General features: G+C 42.0%; 1 protein-coding gene across 1 annotated transcript in view; it reads right to left on the minus strand.

The window, feature by feature from the left end:
* Positions 1–21,983, minus strand: part of vps13b (vacuolar protein sorting 13 homolog B) — a 495,502-nt gene extending 473,519 nt beyond the window's left edge. Inside the window, exons 1-3 of the mRNA XM_080748468.1 lie at positions 21,881–21,983; positions 18,675–18,833; positions 15,497–15,640 (exon numbers count right to left, since the gene is read on the minus strand). Coding sequence (XP_080604594.1) covers positions 15,497–15,640; positions 18,675–18,821 — 291 coding nt within the window. The 5' untranslated portion in view covers positions 18,822–18,833; positions 21,881–21,983. The remainder of the gene's footprint in view (positions 1–15,496; positions 15,641–18,674; positions 18,834–21,880) is intronic.
* Between the last annotated feature and the right edge of the window lie 255 nt (positions 21,984–22,238).

Raw genomic sequence — 22,238 nt, forward strand, 5'->3', positions numbered from 1 at the left:
CACACACACACACACACACACACACACACACACACACACACACCTCAACAACCTCATACATATACACACTACCAGTTAGTCACTTTCACCTTCCCCTAAGGCAGCTGCCACTGTGTGACTGCAGAGAGGATTCTCACGCACGCATGCACGCACACACCTATATAATTTACGTAAAACGAAGCACCAGTCCAGCATTGTTGGCTGCTGGTGAACGTTAGAAGACACAGTGGATGTGAAGGGTTTCAGGTTGCATTTCCACTGGCCCAGAACCCCAGGAGCAACGCTCACACTGCTCGTCTCTAACACACACACACACACACACACACACACACACACACACACACACACACACACACACACACACACACACACACACACACACACACACACACACACACACACACACACACACACACACACACACACACACACACACACACACACACACACACAGTCCAGCAGAGAGCACACTTCTCTGCTCCTACATTACAGGTCATTTATTCCCGTTTCAGCACTGCTCTTCTCTTTCCAGCCCTCCGCCATGCAGCAACCCCGTCCTCTTCCTTTCCCCATCACCAGCTCCTCGTCATCATCATCATCATCATTTTTTTTTGCCTGATCTCCCCTTTCTTTTGCCTGATCTCCTGTCCTTTTCCTTGTTTTCGCAGTGTGGCGTCTAAGGAGCGAGCCTTCTGGAACAGTGGTTCACGAAATTTTCAGCTCAAGACCCAAAAGATACATTTGGTGTCTTTCCGGGACCAGAATGTACAATAGGGGTATTTAGTTATGGAAACTGAAAGAAGTTCCACAAAAATGGGTCTGTCCGTGAACCAAAAATGGGTCCCAACCCATTGTTTGGGAACCACTGGTCTAGAAGAGCATTCCTCCGTATGCATGTATGTATGTAGTATGTCCCCCAAATGTTTGTGCGTCAAAGCACTACACCGATCGGTGCCAAATTTCTTGTGCATGCTGCCAGTAGGCCAATGAATTCAATCCCTGATTTATTTATTTATGTAATTTGTTATTATGTTATATGTTATTTATGTCAAGCACATAAGGAGGAGCGCACACCTAAGTGAGTGAGGTGCTGACCACGCAGATAATAATGAATGAGAGGAAAGAGGCCGCACACTCTTCAGCCACGATGCAAATAATTTATTAACCAACGTTTCGACTGTTACCAGTCTTCATCAGGGTTTAACAGAATGACAGTACAAACATCACTTTTATAGGGGGCTGGGAACAAAGGTGGAGTCATCTCAGGGAGGTGTCCTCAATCTCCCCATCAACATGGGAGGGGTGGGTAATTGCTAATCACTGGCAAGTGAAGTAACTGAAAACCTGCTGTGTGCCCAAGTGACTTATACATCTGTTCATTTCATTATTCATTTGTGAATATTAAAAGACAACGACAATATATATATATGGAAAAACATTTCTGGAACACTCTGAGAGATGTATAAATATAAATACATACACAATAGAAAAGAGTAAGGATACAACAATATGTTATTTATGTGACAATATATCATCAATATTACATAAGCTTCACAGGAAATCCACACTGTTATTAGACTCCGTCTTGTTTGCAGTTTCCAAACTCTACTAATCCATTCTTCTTCCTCCTCATCCTCCCGTTTCCCACTGTTTTTTTCCCCGCCTCACTCCTCCTGTCGTCTTCCTGATCCTTCTCTTCGTCATTTTTTTCCTTATTCGGTTCTTCTTTCACCTTTTATTACCTTTTGAAGGTATCATCCCCTCCCTACCTACACTGGAAAATCCTTAGAGTTCATTTAACTCTGAGAGTATGGGTCCATTACGCTCTATGAGTTAAATTAATCTAGGCCAGCGTACCTCTGCTTTAAATGCCAATGACATTAGCACTCAGGAGAATGGCTTCCATCTGGTACTAAGAGAGATAAAGAGGGTTTTTCTTTTTCTGTGTTTTGAGGATGTGGTCATTGTTACCATAGAGTATAGTCCTCAGTGTTCATGTATCCATTTGTAGCTCTGAGAGTTTAAAGTTAATAAATGTAAATACAGTGTTGCTGCTCATCTCAACTTCTTGGTCACAATCGACTCAAATGTCCTTTATTTCGACCTCCCTTAGCTTCCTTCAGGTCGACTAGAAATGTGCTGCTAATGGGTTTTTAATGAAACTGTAACAAATGCAGAAAGCCATTACACCGTGATTAAAGACGCAGCTCTCATTTTCTCCCTACATCGTTGTTTCGCTGGGAAGTCTGCTGCCAGCCAGGCCTGGGTCGCACACACACATGCATGTAAATACACACTGTACAGCTTAGTTTAAGTGCACAAACTTACCTCTACTGTACACAAACATTGCCACACACATGACATGTATACAAAAACTTGCAAAAAAAGTCCCTGCACACGTGCACAGTCTGCACACACAGAGGCTCGCACACCTCATCATAAAGAGCTGACTGTACAAACACAGCACACAGCCATGCAGCTGGAATCCATGGCCGATTGGGGGATTAGAGTCCGAAATGAACCCCGATGAATATCACACTGTATGACACTCTGAATAATTATCTCACTGACAACAGCTCATTACAAAAATGTGGTCTCTCTCTCCTCTCTCCGTTTCTCCATGTCTCTCTCTCTTTTGCTGAAATTAAAACCACTACTGGGAAAGAAAACCCCAATTTCCAATGGACATATTACTCCTAATGAAATATTAGTCAGAAAAGTACACAATGTCCTGCTGTAAGTGTCAAAATGAATTGCTATATTCTTCTTCTTTTTTTCAATTATTTTTCTTCTTTCTTTTTTTAAGAGCAAAACCTATGTGGGGAAAAAGGTTATACAGGAAAGAAACTGCATCTTCTGAAAAGGTCCTCTGATTACATGGGAGTCAAGTTAAAGAATTCCTTACATTCATGATTTTGGACCCCTAAGTATGCTCATTAATCCAATAGATGGCATTACACTTTAAAGTGCGATCGAATGGCCATGCCATCAATCAATCTACTTTAAAATGAACAATGAATAATACGGTCGCCTAAACGTTAAAAAATATACTAAAAATATATCTGCAGGGTTGTAGCCTATTTCAACTGAGTGGCTGAAACGTGTAGTTTCCAAATGTTCAAACGCAGTTATGAGCAGTTAGAGTAGTTATAATCTTTCCATAAAAACCTTGTCCAAGTCAAATTTATTTTGTGAAACCACACACCGCAACTCTACTAACTACTCAGCACATACTGTACATGTTTGTATTAACCAGACAGATAAACAACACAGTCTTGACTTCAAACAAAGGAAAGCCCAATCACAAAGTGCACACACAGCACCGGTTTATTTGAAACTCTTGTGTATTTCTTTATACTCAAATGAATTATCTGTATGTAATTTACGTCTTTTAAAGCCGTCATACCTACATAATTAGCATCACCACAACAAAGACAAGGCAGACTTGTGGGCTTTTCTTTTCTGTTATCATTTTAAATGGGGAACTGTTTACAAGGTCTGTGATACCAGAAGTGTAACTAAGCACATTTCAGTCCTGCGTAATGTTACAATGAAAGCACTTGGTTCATTTTCATGTGCCTCCTTTCTTTCAGAAGCCCAGAAATATAACATGTTCATTAAAGAGCAGGAGGGGGGGGGACATGGAAAAGGTTCCAAGGCCACTGCCAAAAAGGACTGCACAATTACAAAACTATTTCACTCTGGAACCCAGAGGAATCGCAACGAGAAGTCCCGCTGATGTCATCGAGGGGGGCGCTGCCAAGAGTGCCTCCGCTCTACCCAAGTCAAACTGGCTATGTTTAATATCTGCTTCTAACATGCCCAGAATAACAATAAAGACAAACAGGGAGCCAGGTTGTGGAGCAGCAACAGCAAGTCTTCTGACTTTGACTTAGTTCAGTTGGACACCTTGTGCAGCTATTGTCCTTGGGTCTGAAATTAATTCAACCTGGGAGGATGTAATTGGCTACAGTTGTGATGCGAATGTTTTGCTATGGGACAGTAACAAGGTAGGATTTGAAAAGTGCCACAAAGTAACAGGCCTCCCTTCACGTTGCCATGAGCCAGGCCTTGGGCTTAATGCCCCCAACTAATCTCTAAAACATTGCACAGTAGTTTTGACAGGGCCTCCCTGCCCTCTGCAAGATCTCTACAGTTCACACCAAGTGACACCATTATTGCCCCCTGCTCAATGTGACCTTCCAAGAGCTTTTCAAGTCCACTACTTACCTATGTGGTGTGTGGATTTAAACCCTCCGAAATATTCCCCAGACTTACACGCAAACCTGATGTTGTGTTTATGCTACAGTAGCTGTGGCTGCTCCAGTTAAAGTGGGCATAATTCTCCATTAATCAGATTTAAAGTTAATCCCATAACCAGGGTATTCATGCATAAAATCTTTGTTACAAAATGCCTTTTTTTTTTCTTATTTTACTAGTTCTTTCTCCACAGTAACGTAGGTAAGCTTTGGAAAGCAGAGGGAGCTCTATAATCTCATGTGTTTGTTTCCGAGCAAAGGATTGTAAAGGATTGTAGTGACTGCAATCCTGAGCCCTGAAAAAGGGCCAAGAATGATACTGTAGGTAGGTGCACCGATGTAACTTCAGACACCTCTGCCCACTTGCTGCCCATTCTAATTGTGGCTTTGATAGCTCTGTCTGTACACTAGATGCATGCTGGTGACCTGCACTATCAGCACTATCAAGACCTGTTAAGGTGCCTCCACACCGAAAATACTACAGGAGACTTGTTCAAACTGTTCACAGACTGCAAAGAACTGCAAAGAACTGCAAAAAACTAAGCACATTGAATTTTCCAGCCGACTGTATGCCGACTGTAATTACTGTACAGTTTTGCGCATGCGCACTGTGTTGCCATATCGGCTCGTTACAAGCGACTTTGATCCTGTTTTCCTATAATGTTGCTAGTTGTGGGTTACTTTTGTTTGGGCATGTTTCTGAATTGTAGTTGCTTATTTGGCCTTGCTTTCAACATTCTTTTAGAAAATAGCTAATGTAATAGAGCTCAATAGGTGAAACTGGACGCTCCTTTAGGCTTTGTTTTCAAAGACCTGGTCGCTTGTTTAACTCACAGAATCTGGCAACCGGGGAGGCTGGGGAGCAGAAGCGGAGATTCTTCCTGTCCGGTGATTTCTTCTCCTCACACCAAAACAACCCACATCACTATTACTAGCGTTGCCTTGGAGTTGATTAGTATAGGAAATTGAGAGTTGAGATTGTGAATATGCTATTTAGTTAAAATATGCAACGGGAAAATGTCTCTGGCTTAATTAGGCTTGGTTTTGCTGCAGCAGTAGCAAACTAATGGTCCATTACAACTCGCTACAATTCACCGACGTCCAGGGGCGACTCTACAAAACTGAGCAAGTCCAGTCTTCCAGTTTTCCATCGATAACGTTCTCGACCCTCTGCCGAAAACCTACCGATGAGCTCCCGTTCGGCAACAGACGCTTTCCGCCGCCTTCCGCCGCCGATTCGGCCACAAATCTGTTTAGTTAAAAGAGTTACATTAACTCAGAGGATTTTGCGGTGTAGATTATAATACAGGGCTGCCAAGTTTCAGGAAAGTTAGGAGTGAGACTTTGGGGGGGGGGGGGGGACCTGCCCGCGTGTGCGAAAGAAATCACCAGTTAAAATATGATTATTTTGGGGGTCGCAGTCTGAAAAGGTTGAGAACCAATGCAGTAGCCTACTGAGAGTTTTAAATGTTTGATAAATACACTAATCACAGTGCTGTCAAACAAGTCTATGGAGCTATCTATGACATCTATTAAGATATCATTTGCATATTGATACAATATGTAGTGGGGATCCTGCTTCATCTCCCTCAGCTAAGGGGTCCTTGACTTGAAAATGTCTTCATGCCTGCAGTGCCTGCCTAGCAAACAGCCAGTAGCCACAAATCACAATATAAAAATAGAAATGATTGCCCAGGATATTTCATCAGCTGCTATAGTAACTAACAACAACAATAACAATTATAATAATTATAATTAATTAAAATATTTTTAAAATGGGACTTTGGTTTGTCTGGATTCCTGCAGCAGTGTTCACTGTTCAGCCTGTAGGTTAGCTGCACTTGAGCAACCATTCCAGCCCAAGGACCACAGTGATTATATATCACTGTGGAAAAGGGCAAGCAACAAGATTAAGTGAGTACAGGTAAGGGAAATAAATGAAATAAAAAGCCAGTAATCAGGGAGAGAGGGATATAAAATGACCAAGAGATGGAGTGAGAATGAAGCAGAATGGCATAAAAAAGAGGTAAGGGCGAGTGAGACAAAGGGAGAAAGAGAAGTAGAGGGAGAGACAGAAAGAGAATGGGAAAAGGAGGGTGAAATTGTTCCTGATTTAGATCTGAGAGGCTCTGGTCCTTCAGATGTCTCCATCAGCTAACCACAAGCCCAGACTGAGCATGTGAGGCATGCTGCTCATGCTGGCACCGCTACCCCCTAATGCTAATAACTGCAATGTGTTAGCTACAATAAAACACTCTACACAGCCTTATGACATACACACACATTTTAAGAAAAAAAAAAAAAAACACAAACACACGCACGTGCGCACGCACGCACGCACACACACACACACACACACACACACACACACACACACACACACACACACACACACACACACACACACACACACACACACACACACACACACACACACACACACACACAATTAACAACCAAGCGCAAAATAAATGTGAGCACACGTAAACTTTGAGATCCCAATCCAATTCATTCATTCAACCATTGATTTCTTTTCTTTTTTCCCCTCCTTTTATTAGACTTTTCATTTTTGATGGATTTGCTGAGTGTGTGTGACTATTTACAGCTTGGTTTTGATCTAGAGTAGTAACCAACTATGAGAAGCTGTTTATTTGTCTCTTACAGCAAATATTAGGCTTGGGAAAGACATCTAAAGTACTGACAGTATGTTGCTTTTACAATGAGGATCTTACAACAGAAAGATTCAATGAATCCTCCCTTCACTTTGGTAACTCGCTGACAACTAGTGGTCAGGACCTGCTTTCCAACATGATCATTATTGGCATCCATCTGTCAGGAATAGAATCGAAACCTTCTCCAGCGTCGAGCGTCGCCTCATACGCAGCATTAGGTACATGATACAAGACATAAGCACCCTGTGAGCGGTGTAAGCGCCAACCTCAGAGAACAGCACAAGTGGTGGCTGAGGCTACTCTGACAACTTAATTGCACATGTGAGGTGCAGCTGGAAGGCACGTACTGTAAAGGCCTAAGTGTTCTTGGAGAGTATCAATGTTCTGAAATGCGGCGAGATAGAATAAATCAAACGGCGAGAAATGGGAGAGGACTTTCCGTCAATGTTGAGAAATACCAAAGCCATATTGTAGTGCGGTTTGAGCACGCAAACGGAATTCGGCGGGCCTCGTGTTTGCGTAGCTTTTATACAGCAAGGTTTCAAAGCAACTGAGGTACTGTCGGCATTCATTAAGTCAAACAAGAGGTTGAAAGCTGTCATCTTTTTAACCCTGAATTTGAAACAAACTATTTCAGATGCAACCTGGTTCTTCTCTCGTGTTTTTTGAGATCTCTCACATTGTCTATGGTATGATGACTACCAATATGTTATTTTCACAACACCAGGATTTGAAATGAATCCTAAAGAAAATGTATCCCTCGATGCAATCTACCAGCCAGGGAAACAGGAGAACACCCAGTACCTCCAACACACTGCCCTGTCAGCTGGAAGTTATAACTGTCTCAAAGTTTTTGTGAAATATTTACAGCAATTACTGCTCAATTACATCACATGTAAATTCTTATCATGATGGTCATTTTAAAGAAGCAATGTGGCCAATGTCAGGCCAGGGCGATACACTCCTTCAAGAGTGCTGTGTTTATTATCTTTTCAACTAACCATATGCCTTACTCTGTGGAATTTCGTTCTCTTCTCTCCCCCTCCATGGAGAGTGACATGTTGTGCAATTATTCATACTACATTCTAGTTCTCTTACCCACACATCACAGGGGCCCAGGTCAGCCAAGATGAAAGCAAACACTACCAACTCCAGCCCACACTAGTGGACAAGTGGATTCTGACTCAACACAAACCCACACACATACTAGAAGACAGGACTAACGTCTGAAACGTTTTTCTGCTGCATTTCAGGAGCCAAAGGCCGTCAGGAATACACACAAACCTGTTGCCATATGATTTAGTGAGAGCCGAACCAACGTTTTGCACAGTAAGTGGCTCGCTACTGGCTGTTCTCTGCACCACTGGTTTTACAGGCTAAAAATGTCCTGCCTTATATGGCGTCAGTATTTCTGTAATAAGAGTGGAATTATTCATAGGTCAAAGGGGTGAGGGTCTGCTGAATGGAGTAAGCACTCACCCTGAGACATAAAACACAGACCACCCACAGTTTGTGTAACATGAAGTCATACAAGCCTACCTTTCTCCACCAAGAAATTACACACAGGGGCTCCCAGTTACCGTGTTACTCCTTTTAATAGCTCTCTGTTTCACCCAAAGTAAAAGAAAATGTCAGATGTATCCGTCTCTGTAAAAGTCGTAATGGGCGATGACAAGAAGAAAGTGCAGTGAAACATGGGCCAACTATGGTGGCCATAGCCTGTGCAGGCCAAAAACGCAAACCTATTACACACACAGAGACACACAAACACTATAGTACATAATGCACAATGAATGCCTTCATCGAAAAGTAGTTGACAGTATTTGTTGAAATTAAATTCTTGATGTAGAGTTATGTGACAATTTATGAGCAACATTGTCATTGTGCTACAGCATCCTGTTGTATAAGATACAGTATATGTACTGCAGGATACCAAGCCGGACACAGTGAGAGCCAAAGGACAAGTCCAGTGTGAAGTGAGTGGTGCCTTATGTGTTCATTTCAAAACGTCCCACGAAGCTTGGCCAATGCCAAGCTCTGTGGGACATACATATGGACGGACAAACAGTAACGACATTCACACAAAGCCAGATGTAGGAGTGGTTAGTACCGCTCAAAAAACAAGCTAACATGTTTAAATGCAACTCTCTAATCATTCCTTTAAGTGTCTGTTTATGAGCCTAATAAAATAAATGGGGTTCCTAATTGCAACAAAATCTCTTCCCAGACTTTTTGCTAGAAAAGAGGGGAAAAAAAACTCAACTGCAATGCAATCCCTATCGAGACAGTAAGCAATATCAGCAGCAGCACCAAACAACTAATAGCCTCTGCTGGGGGATGTCTTTAGTCCGGATGGCCTGGGAGGAGGGATTAGACTGTAGAGCAACAGCATCCTGCCCAGAGTGTATTGATCACCACTTGACTCAGTGGATGCAGGAAGCCGCTGGGTTTAATTTTTCCCCAACTGCTTTCCTGTGTCTGAGGACTGTCTGAGCAGCTAAAGTAACCTCAGCCCACCAGGAACCCAAACCTCCCTCAAACCTCAACGACAAAGCAGCCAAAGACAGTGGGTTATGTAGTCCCGCTGACTCACAGGCAATGGTGGCTGGGCATAGGCCTTCTGCTCGAATGACACACTTCATCATCGCCTTCTGCAGATGCTTTAAATCAAGATGGAATGCCATGCAGAAACCAGTGCAATGGGTCACTCTGCAGAAATAGCTAAAGTTGGGAACGTGTGTGAAGCGTCAGAGGAAGTGAACAGCAATGTTGGCTGTAGCCCTCTTCCATGTACAGCCATCTACACAAGGTCTTAAGTCAAATACAGGACATCACAAGCAACTTCAAGAGGTAGATGGCAGATGCAAAGTAATAAAACATGATGTTCTTTAGTATTCCACACATCCATATGGAATGTGTCAATTAGTAGAAGGTCAGGGTGAAAGGGGACAGTTGGGTTGGACTTTCTTGAGGACTTTACCTGATGGCCTGACACCAACAATCTGGAGCACATACCCTCAAAGCCATAGATATGCTACTGTTGCTGACTACACAATTCAATGGACACTAGTAGCACACAGTCATTCATATGCCTTCAATGTCTGAACACATGGCTTCCAACCCACTTGATAAGCCCATATGGTGCCAACATCACTGTCTTTTTATCATTTACAGTCAGAAATGGGTTTAGTTATTACTACAGGGAGTTGGATTCAGGAAAAATAGATTCACCAAAGCTGCATGTCTTCGCCCTCTGCCGCCTCAGTCCTGAAGACAAGGCCCCGCTGAGCTGCTGATCAGACGGATTTATGGTGGAATCTCTGTAAGCCATTTGCTCCCTGCGAGCCGGAGAATCAAAGGCAAGATTTCCGGATGGCGTTGGGACAGAGATTATCCAGTTTGTGCTATCTGATTACAAACTTCCACAGGCTGTTTTCTTTTACTGGCTTGACTTTTCCCTTTGTGTTTTCTGACTTGTGATGGAGAGCGGAGTGGGCATGAGATGATTTGGCCCCATTCAATCTGAGGCAACTGCATATTACGGAGGCTTAGCTACTAGCTAGATTTTATTAAATGGTGTGCTTGAATGACACAAAGATGTGTCCCTAAAAATATAGTCCTTAAAAGAGCCCAAAAGGACAATAAAAGAAAAAAACATTAAATGTAAACTCTTTTCTTGGGAGATTCTATTGACACTCTGCAATAGCCTCATGAATACCAGTCTATCACATGAAGCATAACTAAAGAGCTCCTCCACAAGATCCCATACACTTTGACAGATGGGAGAAGGAATAGCTCTTACATCCCTGGTTGCCTAACCAATGACTGTGAGTTGTGGATTCAACTCCTGGGTGGGAAACCACATATGGTATAGCAGTAGCATCCAGAGTACAGTAGCTCCTGAAGGGGGAATCAGCAGTGCATCTGAGGTCACACTGCTTAAACAGCTATAAGGCCTGTGTGGGCCTTTGATAATGGCATTGGTATGATTCAAAGATAGTCTATGCCTATCAAAGACACAGATAGCTACACCATCTACATTATGTCATCAGCCATACAGCAGTGTGCACACTCAGCTTTTCAACAACTAGCCTGGTAGGTGGTAGATATTGTGGTGGAATAACAACTTAGGGGTTTTCAGAAGTCTTTAAGAATGGAAAAAGGGGTTCCCTAATTCACATGTATTATCCATTATTTAGGAGCAATGAGGTTTCGTTGTGTGAAGCCCTAAAAATAGTTTGGAAGGAATCTAGCAGAAGAAAGGGCCTCGTCGTGACTGTATGCCAAACCAACAAGTCTCGAAGGCACCTCCCCAAATCATCTTGAGGCAATGCATCAATCAGAACCTCCACATCAGGGGTAAATGCACTCAGCAGCCGTAAAACTCCCAGATCAAGCAGCGAGCCGAGCCAAACCCAGAAGGACCTCCTCAGTAAACCCCAGCCCTTATCTTTGTCTCATAAAAACAAAAGAGTGCCTGGGAGTGTTGTGATCCTGTGTAACTGCTGTCCAGTTTCTCTCTGTCCTTGCTGATCGAACCTCATCTTCAACATCTGGAGCAGTTTACCAGGACATCAGGGGAGAGAACGAAAAAAAGAAAAAAAAAATGCCCCTAATTTCGCTACATTACATCAATGTTAGCTGTTGGGTCTTTCATTAGGCACTTGGTTCAAACCTGCCAAGTTCTGCTCATGTGATACAGATACAGGCAGCTACAAATATAAGAATAAAACTCCACAAAAAAACAGCCACACAATAAATTCTGATAATGTTCTTTCCACCCCCAAAGGTTTCATCCATCTCCTCATAATGGTGCAGAGTTTGAAGGCAGTGAAGCTTGAAACCAAATGTTCAGAATCACACCACAGACCGGCTATAATCACACCACATTTAAATTGGAAACTTTAAAATCTCATTGCACCTAATGTAAGAAATTAAATATACCAAATATAACAAAAGCTGGTCTGGATGTGAATGACTTGGTCTGGGGCTGGTTACACCGAAGACTGCTGCTAACTCGCTCCGCAAGATCGCTCTCCGAAGACCTCCGTGGGACAAATCAGATACTAGATGGAGACCTTATGGGGTCTATTAATAACTCCAGTTTCCATAGGAGTTCCATACATACAATGACAGATTTAAAGGCATTGTTTCATCCCCATCATTTCTTGACTATTTCAGACTGCTTTTTAATTTACAACTGGCTCAGATCAAACAGATCACTTATATCAAATAACGTCAGACAGACGTATAGGCCACTTTGAGAGTGCCTTTGTATGAAAGGAAAAAAAGATGAAATTGGCTACTACAAAACCCTTTCATCCCCATGACCAATCTCTTGTTACATATAGTGAGCTCTTAGGCATAAGCGAGGGCTTAGTCTAATTTCACATGGCGATGTCTACACTAATAATTCAACTAATGCATGAACCGCCAACAAAAACATCAGGCTAAACTGATAGCATATATTGATTAGAAGTCATGCAGGCAAAGTAGAGAAAATAATTGAGCCACATTGAAGCTGTGGAAAAAATGTTTTCCAATTTTACATACCAGTGACAATCCAGCCTAAAAAAGTACAATACATCAAGTGTTCCAATCCAAATATTTATCTAAACGTGGCTCTGGCTACTGGATATCACAATAACAAACAACAAAATCGTAATGCATTTGTTCATAAATGCCCTAACGTTTGTAAAACTAATGTCAAAGGCGAGCTGAAAACTTTTTTTCTGTTACCATATTTTTTGCACCAAAAGTCCTCATTACAGCCTATTTTAAGCAATTACACTGTCAGCAGGAGCTGTAATCTCCGACTGCTGCTAAACGCCCAAATTTCCACATTTGCTGGAAACTATAATTGTGCACTGCTCTTGGTGCTTTGCAGATGGGCCCTATTGAGCAATTTGAATATCCCTAATATTACCCAGTTCCTCTCTCAGGGGGGAAACACGAACATTAAAAAGCTCCAAATAATTCCGGTCAAATTACACAACCCTTAATGAACTTCAAAAGACACATGGATGTTTTTTCAGGCAGTGGTCAGGCTTTAACTGTAATTATGAAAACAAACCATATTAATGATATCATTTATCATTTCCACACTTTGGCCGCATGAGGCCCACCACAAAGTTCCTGCCTCCAGTGAAAACAGAGAAACACTAGTTAATCTACTAAACTTTAAGTGTAAGATTTTCCGTTTACAGATCAGGTTTTTTTCACCGCTTTTTAGCAAATGTGAAGGGCCTTCATCCAATTTACTTAAGGACTTAAGGAGAACGCTCATAGCCCAGGTTTGACAAAAGTTCGTCCATCTCCCTGCTGTAACCTGATTAAAACTGGATCTGGGCCTGATGTGTAAATGGACTGGATGTAAAATCACCGGAGGAAAATTCCCTCAGGCCTATAGGATATATTCCTTTGAATCAAGGACATTCTTGCTATCTCAGTGAGCTGTGAGGAGGTGCCATTGTAGAGATGACAAGACAAATAAATTATGCTACAGTGAAATGTTATAGCAGTATTGAAAGTATAATTTACTTATAATGATAAATTAAGGAAATTCTTCAACTAATATAAGAAATGTTGGATATAGTTCTTTGGCTTCAGAACACAGGAGTTAGTGAGACGTCCTGCTGCCGCCCCCTCAGATAGGAAAGAAGTGTAGTGGCTCATTTAAATTCCTGCTGCTAGCAAGACTTGTTGTAAGTTTGGCTTGGTGCCAAATTGTGTCTCATGGGTCTACATACCATTGAATAATTTGTCCAAATGTCATTTGCAATTTTCAAAAAATCTTTTTCTTGACTGGGAGCTTTTTAGAAAACATCTGTAACAAATACTTGTTTTGAGAGTATATGAGAGTGCATTACACTGGTACTTCATGGCCTTAAGCTGTACATGTTGCATTAAAACAAGTTAAGATTTCCATTGGACTGGAAATCTGATCACTTGAGCAGTAGCCATCTGCAGAGTATGATATTTACCATTAGTTCTCGACTGCTAAAGCTCATGTGTTACAAATCTTTTGCCGCAGTCTATATAATTAGCTGTAATTGACTTCCCTTGAAATGTGTTTCTTCTGGGACATCTGGCCTTGAAACTTCCACCTTCCTATACTGGCCAGCACTGAGCTCCGCTTTCTGTTTGCTGAACTGCATGGGTGGCAAAGGTAGGACCAGACTCTTCTGCAAAAATAAATCTAGGAAAAATGTCTTTCATACGACATACTTGAAAATGAAAATATTTATAATCAAATCTAAACACAATAATATAAATATTGCTCTTTGGATAATTGTTTTCAGATTCCTGTCCCTGATGGTGCATGGTACAACTCAAGGTAGCTTTTATACTGATCAGCTACAAGGACATAGTGACACATTATTACATGCACAAGCACAAGCGAAGTTGGCAGAATTGTGGAACAATGTTGACCCTGGAATGACTGTTTCCTAAATGTCTTGTTGCAAAGACGCCTTGCTTGACGACTACTCACTGACTATGAAGAGAGAGAGCCCCCTAACTTGCCAAAGACAAAAATTGTTGAGAGAACTTAATAGCAGTGGTCAAATCAACAGTAAAAGTAGCCACTCAGTTTTGAATTCTCTGAATATTTCTGGTCGCTGCATAGAATAGTCCTTCTGAAGAGTAATTCTGCTGAGTTAGAGCACTCTGTTCTCTTTGCGGGCAAACATTATGGGAAAAGTAGTAGTGGGAAAGTAGTACCAAAGATATTTCAGTTGCAAAAATACAAAAGAAATTTGCAGATATATCCATGTTACCATCTGGTCCAAAAATAAAGTCTGATGCATCTGTTCATAAACTGAAAAAGCATTTGCCAATGGTTCATTCTGGTAGCATGAATGACGATGCACTTTCATCCCGTGAACTAAAATGTGCTCCTCATTGGAGAATGTCTTTACAACACTTGCCAACACTCTCTCTCTTTCTTTTCCCCCAGAAGCTTTTGAAAATGGAGATCAAAATACAAAGCAAAGTATAAAAGAAATGACATCATCGCTGCACGTAAATGAGGCGGTGATTTATTTGCTTTTAGTTTCTTTGTTTTGTTTTCCTATTTTCTTCAGGGCATTCCTCATCAGACCTCAAGTCATCAAGAGTAATTAAACAGTGATCAGAAAGATCAAAGAAACTGCTACTTAACCGTGTCAAATTAACAAGTTTTAAGCCCTGTCTGGGCAGTGCCTTACCGCACCATGACAAAATGGTGATAACATGGTCATGTTCAATCATCGACCACTGTGATTGCAGTAAAGCAGCTCCTTGGCCACTCTCTCCACTGACAGCCTATGATTTTCAGATGATGATGCAAGGAAGGGTTGGTGTTGTTCTATAGTTAACCAACTCTACTTTGGCAAAAATGTGTTGGACAATGGAAGAATAAGTACTGTCAAATGTTATATTGACCTACAAGATAATGGTGCATTATAAGGTATGTGTTAAAATGAATTACAATTCAAATCAATTTGACTCCAGCCTCCAGTAGGCCATGTGGTTTTGGCACTTGAGTACCCAGGACAGTGTGTCTCTCCAACGCAAAGTACTGACCTGGGCTCCATCCCTCAATTTGAGGATGCACTCCATGGTGTTGATAGTGATGACTACCGCTTCGGAACCCAGCTTTGTCCATGGTACGTGGATACGCAGCTCATGGATATGCCCACTCATGAACGTGAAGGGCAGCTTCAACTCCTGTTAAATACAAAAATGTTTGAGGATGTGAACAAGAGATAGCATTAACATGATATAGCAAGAACTGTCTTTTTTAATACTACATCTGTGATGCAGAAGATACTGTAAAGCAGTGTCCAAAGTGCGGCCCGGGGGCCAAATGTGGCAGACGTCTTCATTCCTAAATTGTTATAAACAGTCCGCCAGAACCGGCAAACAAGAATATGGTATAATTTGTCAGGATTGTTCCCTGTTGTCTCCTTCTGAAGAGGTCAAAGAAAGGCTATTTTATTGTATTTTTTTACCTTGCACGTCTGGGTATATTTGGTAATGTGAAATAAGGCTGAGTTATTTGTGTTTTGTTCAGAGCAGACACCTGACAAAAGACATTATATTGATATTAAAAATGTATGATGATGATAGTTAAATAAAATCTTTTAAATGCGATGCATATGTACTGTATGTGACTTTGTTATGGTCTGACTGAAAGTAAATTATGTCAGGCCCTTGGGTGTTTTAATATTCATTTTCTAATGTCGCCTCAGCGCCTGCTTTGAAAAATGTTTGGACATCCCTGCTGTAAAGGCATATGATATGATGTTATAATAACTAAGGCATCAAGAACATTTGGGTTGTGTATTTTAAAAGTACAATTTTAAGATGAGAGGAAAGTAAAAACAATGGCAACACATTATAAATTTGTTACGCCTATAACAAAATCAGTAAGATTTATTCAGAGGCTGAAGAATCATTGTTCTCCATCTTGAACTACTCTGCCTCTGTGTGAGAATGAGTCCCATGAAACCAGATTGCCTACACACAAGTTTCACATGCTTCTTCCATGACTCCAAGCCAAAAAAACAATAATCAAACATATTTCTGAGGAAAAGCTGTCATGAATTTACAGTATGTCTGTTTGAGAAACCCCACGCTGTTTCACTTAAACCTCACTCCACTCACTAAGAAGATGATTTCTAATTACTTCTCCGTACATAAGACATTGTCCAAATTCAGTACAATGGAGAAAACTACAAAAGGGAGGAAAACTGCCAAGGTTTCGACACAAGAGTTACACATCCAAACCCTAACAGAATTCCCACTGTCGGCTGACTCAAGGCTGCTTCCAATAAGAACTTTCATCACGATCTCTGTTGTGTTAGGTAGTGTTTTGGTCTGCTTTTTAGGAGCAGTCAGAACCCACTCAAGGGAAGAGAAACTTCTTTCAGCTCAGAGCAGATTGATCCAATCCAGACATTACAAGTGTAAAAAAGCACACTGTGTCAAAATAACACTGCAGAGCAAAAATATCCAAGTAAATCTATCAAACCTCTTCAACATGAGTTGACAGGAAAGATACTGAGAGAGCGCCTGGCTGAATTTCATTGCTGTGGTTCTTTCCTTATTCTGGTCAGGACAATAGTGTGTAGATACATGTAGAAGGTGGAGCAGAGCACAAAAAATGCTGGAGGGGTGCATATTTACACTACCCCCATAGATTTGTATAATCCAAACCATGTATATATTTAGCCCAGATATGAGCAGGGCAAAGGTGTGACGTGTGACGTGTGACCGACCGACCGACCGACCGACCGACCGACCGACGGACGGCCGGTGGAGGTTTTGATACTAAACTGCGACCTTACGGTCGCAATTATATATATATAGATTTATTTATTTTTCTTCTTTTTTTTTTACTAGGGATGAACAAAATCTACTCAAAAATCACAATATTTTTTAACAAAACGATTTTTTAACAAACACCTCAATATCTGTATTTTGACGTTATGGTTATTGGTGCATTCAGAAAACCTATTTACACAATATTATCTTTTAATAAATAATAATCAGTAGTACCTATATAATAAGGGTACATTCACCTTGTCACTGTGGTTAGAGTGTCCACACTGAGACTGGGAGGTCGGGGTTCGAACCCTGGTCGGGTCATACCAAAGACACTGAAAAACCAGTGCATCCCTGCTTGGCACTCAGCATCAAGCGTTGGATTGGGCTTAAGTCGCTGCGACATACTAGCGTCATGTCCAGGGGATGTACTTGTACATCAAGCTCCCTCATGCTACAGAATCAGGAAGGATATAGGTTCCTGGCCTATGGGCCTCATGGCTCGGCAAGGCTTACTTACTTATTCACCTTGTCCATCTTTTAATATATTTTGTGTTTATTTTGATTCTATAAAGGTTTACTTCTATGGGGGTGCTCAAATTTGCAGCAAGAGCCCAATTTGATCAAGTTATGATATTTCAACTCAATCAAAACTGCAAGGAATTTATGCAACCCAAGGAACATAGCTGTCTATTGACTGAAAACAGGTTCTGTCTGTATCATGCAAAGTGTCTAGAGTGACTCAATAATCAAAATTTCTGATCTTGTCAAAAGTTTAAAGAAGGCTTGAGGCAGAAGTTAACATTTGTGCTTGAGAACAGTTTGGGTAAAGCTTTTTCTGATAATTATCTTTAGGTATAACAACAAGCATATATTTTATGCTATCATCTAATCAGATGAGTTACTCTTTTAGCTGGTGTTTTTTTTTTGAGCGGTGGTCACAACGCTCCTATACGTGGCCGTGTGTGTGGGTCTGTCTGTCTGTCTGTCTGTATGTCTGTATGTCTGTCTCCGTGTCCGTAGCCTGCAGTAACCTTTTCTGACCACACATGTTAAGGGAGGGGCGCTGTTGCACACACACACACACACACACACACACACACACACACACACACACACACACACACACACACACACACACACACACACACACCACCGCTCAGTTCACACGAGTGTGATTTTGTTTGTTTTATTGCCGTCTTCATTGAACTTTTTTGTTTGTTGTTTGGGTGGGAGGGTTTGTCTTGTGTGTGTGTTGTTTGTTTGTTTAGTTGGTTGCTTGGTCGGTCGGTCGGTTGGTTGGTTGGTTGTTTTTAGTTTTTCCAGAAAATTAGACGGGTTTCTTCTTTTGTCACTGTGTATCTTATCCTGTAAGCTGTGACAATCCTTCAATAAAACCTATGTAAAAATAAATAGAAGTTAAACTTTTACACACCTGCTCTAGGACATCCAACTTCAGGTCCAACTTGCTGAGAACCACATCTCCTCCCCACAAAGACAACTGCAGGTCAGAAGGCTTGAGATTCTTAATGTATTTGTTTACATAGCTCATCAAAAGCGGTGTAACATAGGACTCCAACATCTTGTCCTTGTCCTGAAAACACATGCATAGAACAAATACATTACAAATTACAACAAAAATTACAAACAAATTATCTACAAATTATATATACACCGGATAGGTGCGGTAAGTACCTGAGGTAAGACATAAAGTGCCTGAGCCAGAAATTCTGGGAGTCAACAGCCTGCGAGGCTACTATAACAGTGGTAAATAAAATGGTAAATGGTGCATTTATATGGCACCTTTATACCAGGTGCTTTACAATGATTGTGCATTAAATTCATCCATTCACACGCACATCCATACACCGATGGCGGAAGAAACAATGCAGGCACAACCTGCTCATCAGAGCAAAGGGGTTCAGCGTCATGCTCAAGGAAACTTCGACACTAGCTCTGGGGGAGCGCAGGATTACCCTAAGCAGCCACTCAACCGTGTGTGTCAGCTATAGCAAATATGTTTAATTTATTAAGATTCTCCATCCCAATTGGAGCCATTAGAAGCGAAACGGTACTCAAATCCTACAAATGGTCTCCTAAGTGGGCGCCAGCGTCTGATGGCAAATATTACGAACGTCCTGTTAACCAATAGCACCTGCTAAATCCCCAGAGAGTGTATTTGCTTGGACAGAGAAAGGTTTATAATGACGTTTTTTTCTCCTGATTTCACATAGATGTAACGGAGGTGATCCGAACCTCCCCACCCGGCTTCAAACCCGGGTCTCCCGTGTGAAAGTCCAATATCTTAACCACTAGACCAAAGAGACATCTCTTTAGTCCGGGGGAGATACTAGACTTTTTGAGGCTTCAAGGCTGGGGCTGCGACTCTCTCCGTCACACTCACCCCCCTTTGACCTCCTCCTACGGGGAAGACCCCCCTTTGACCTCCTCCTACGGGGAAGCCCGAATCTGGGTCACGGCACCAATGTAACGGAGGTGATCCGAACCTCCCCACCCGGCTTCGAACCCGGGTCTCCCGTGTGAAAGTCCAATATCTTAACCACTAGACCAAACATTCACAGCCATTATGACCCATAGATCATTCCTATGTTAGTGAGTAATCATAGCAGCAGCATTAAAGGTTGTAGTGCTGCATGTGTACTCACCCAATAATTAATCGATGCAAATTTGGGTCAACTATTGTAAGTCATCTAGTTCCATATCCATTTGAAAGTTCTGGTAGAAAACTGGTTAGTTAGATGCAAATTGCGTCTGAAGGATAATAAACCCAGAATTATCCTCTTTCTATCTGCAAAGTGTTTGTTTCATAAAAATCCACCGTAGACAATCCGCCATCAACAAGGCCCCAAAGTCCAAACAGCCCAAAACAAACTAATTAGGCTTATTCTTAACCTTCCATCTTGGGCTCACTTCACCGCTAATCACTTTCTAATTGTGGGTGGCTCACGGTAGCTGAGAGAGTAGAGTACACCATCTTGCAATGGGCCTGGTGTACTACACTACTATTAAGATACACATGTACCTCACAAAATACTTCCAAAACGTCAAGGATGTTCACAACAACTATTCAATGTTGTATGAGTTTTTTTGGGGTAAATCCTTTTAGTTGACCTTGTAGTACCAGTGAACTGTACTGTCATGAAACTGTACCTTTTTCCTATGCAAACTTCTAATAAAGTTTTCAATCAATTAATCAACCAGTAAGACTCCCTAATCGGGAGATAAGCGACCGTAGGTCACATGTATACACAAAGAGGGCTGTAACTGCCATTGGTTCCTAGTTGTGTGGGCAATGTGTAGACATACTGTGTACCGATGTGCGTGATTTTAGGGCAAAATCTGTAGGAGCAGTGTCCAAAAATGTGTTTTGCAAGAATCGGCCTCATGGTGGCGCTAGAAGAGGGCCATGTGAGAAATGAGTGGTGGGGTCTCCGCGTTGCCTTGGCGGACGAATAGGTACCGGCCCCGGCTCTCCCGGACGCTCCTAGCCCGAGTTACGGCATTTTATGTGAGCTGCAGTGGAGGGGGTCCTCCACTGGGGGCGCCACCACTTTGGCATCCGTTCTGGAGCACCAGGAGTCGGTGGTCCCCGGGAATTCCCCGTGAGCAGCCCCGTTGGTGTGGTCATTTGGTCATTTTTGCACATTTGGTCATTTCCGGGGGTTGTAGTTTGGCAGGCAAGGAGTGTGTGTGCAAAATTTGGCATGGATCGGGGCAACGGTTGCGGAGATATGAGCAGGGCAATAGTGTGACGTGTGAGGTGTGACAGACAGACGGACAGACAGACAGACTGACTCACTCACTCACTCACTCACAGTTTGTGCAGGTTTTGATAGTAAGTGCGACCTACGGTCGCAATCACTCAGACATGAGCTACTCATGAAGAGTGTCCACCGCGCCTCTAGCCTGGTTTAGGCTGGTCCGGTGCATCTCAGGAGCGGGACTTGACTATAAGGAAGGCACTGGAGCAAACACAGACTGTTTAAGCCTATTTTATTGTTTATAGGGTGCAGGCAAAAGGGATGTCTACTTTTTGTCAAGACATTCCGAGCAAGTGATTATTTTTCTAAGTGTTGGATTTTGGAAGGGCTTGTGGGAAATCACTCAACGGTCGTGTATGTATACCACCTGTATACGGAATACATTAAATGTAGGTAGTAATATCACAGCCATTCTAGGGATATGACAGCTACACAGAACTGAAAGTCTTATTTTATGCGCATTGCTTGCAAGATGACAGGCACTTGTGGAATTCCAGGTATTCTACTTCTGGGAGTAGCAGTGCAATGAACTTAGATGACAGGAGTTAGTCAAGTTAGCTACGCTACTTTCTAGTTTCTACACATATGCTACACCTTTTTCTTGTGGACGACCGGTGATTAAAGACGTCATGTAATGAATATGATTACATATGAGACCATGTCTGAGCAGGCAAATACTGTATGATGAACAAGTCGCTGCTAGCAGGCTATAGCAGTGCTGCTGCTACGCTGTCATTCTGAACGCAGAGAGAGCAGCTAAGCTAACTGCTCGTTGAGGGGTAGCAGGGTTTATAATGTGGTTCCAGCAAACCGAAGCGTCCTGCCACCGCTCAGATAAAACGTAACGGTGTCTCCTTACTTAGTTTTCTGCCGCTTCCCTGAAGCCTTGCCTTCAATTCCACAGCAATAGCAACACATTCATCCCGTTTGCTGAGGTGTACCACGTCCCTCCATGGTCTCAGGCAAACGTCATCAGAGTAAACAACAACACACTTCCTTATGACCCGCATCCGCTGCGTCACGTCCTGTGACGTGTGATGTAAAGTAACTGAGTACATTTACTTGTTTTGATGTATTTGTACTTTATTTTATTTGTACTAGTATTTCCAGTTTTCAGTACTTTTACTTCTACTCCACTGCATACATTTCAGAGGCAAATGTTGTACCTTTCCTCCACTACAATCATTTGACAACTTTAGTTATTAGTTACTTCACTT

The sequence above is a fragment of the Nannobrachium achirus genome (assembly GCF_963921795.1).
Source record: "Nannobrachium achirus genome assembly, chromosome: 2".
Lineage (NCBI taxonomy): Eukaryota > Metazoa > Chordata > Actinopteri > Myctophiformes > Myctophidae > Nannobrachium > Nannobrachium achirus.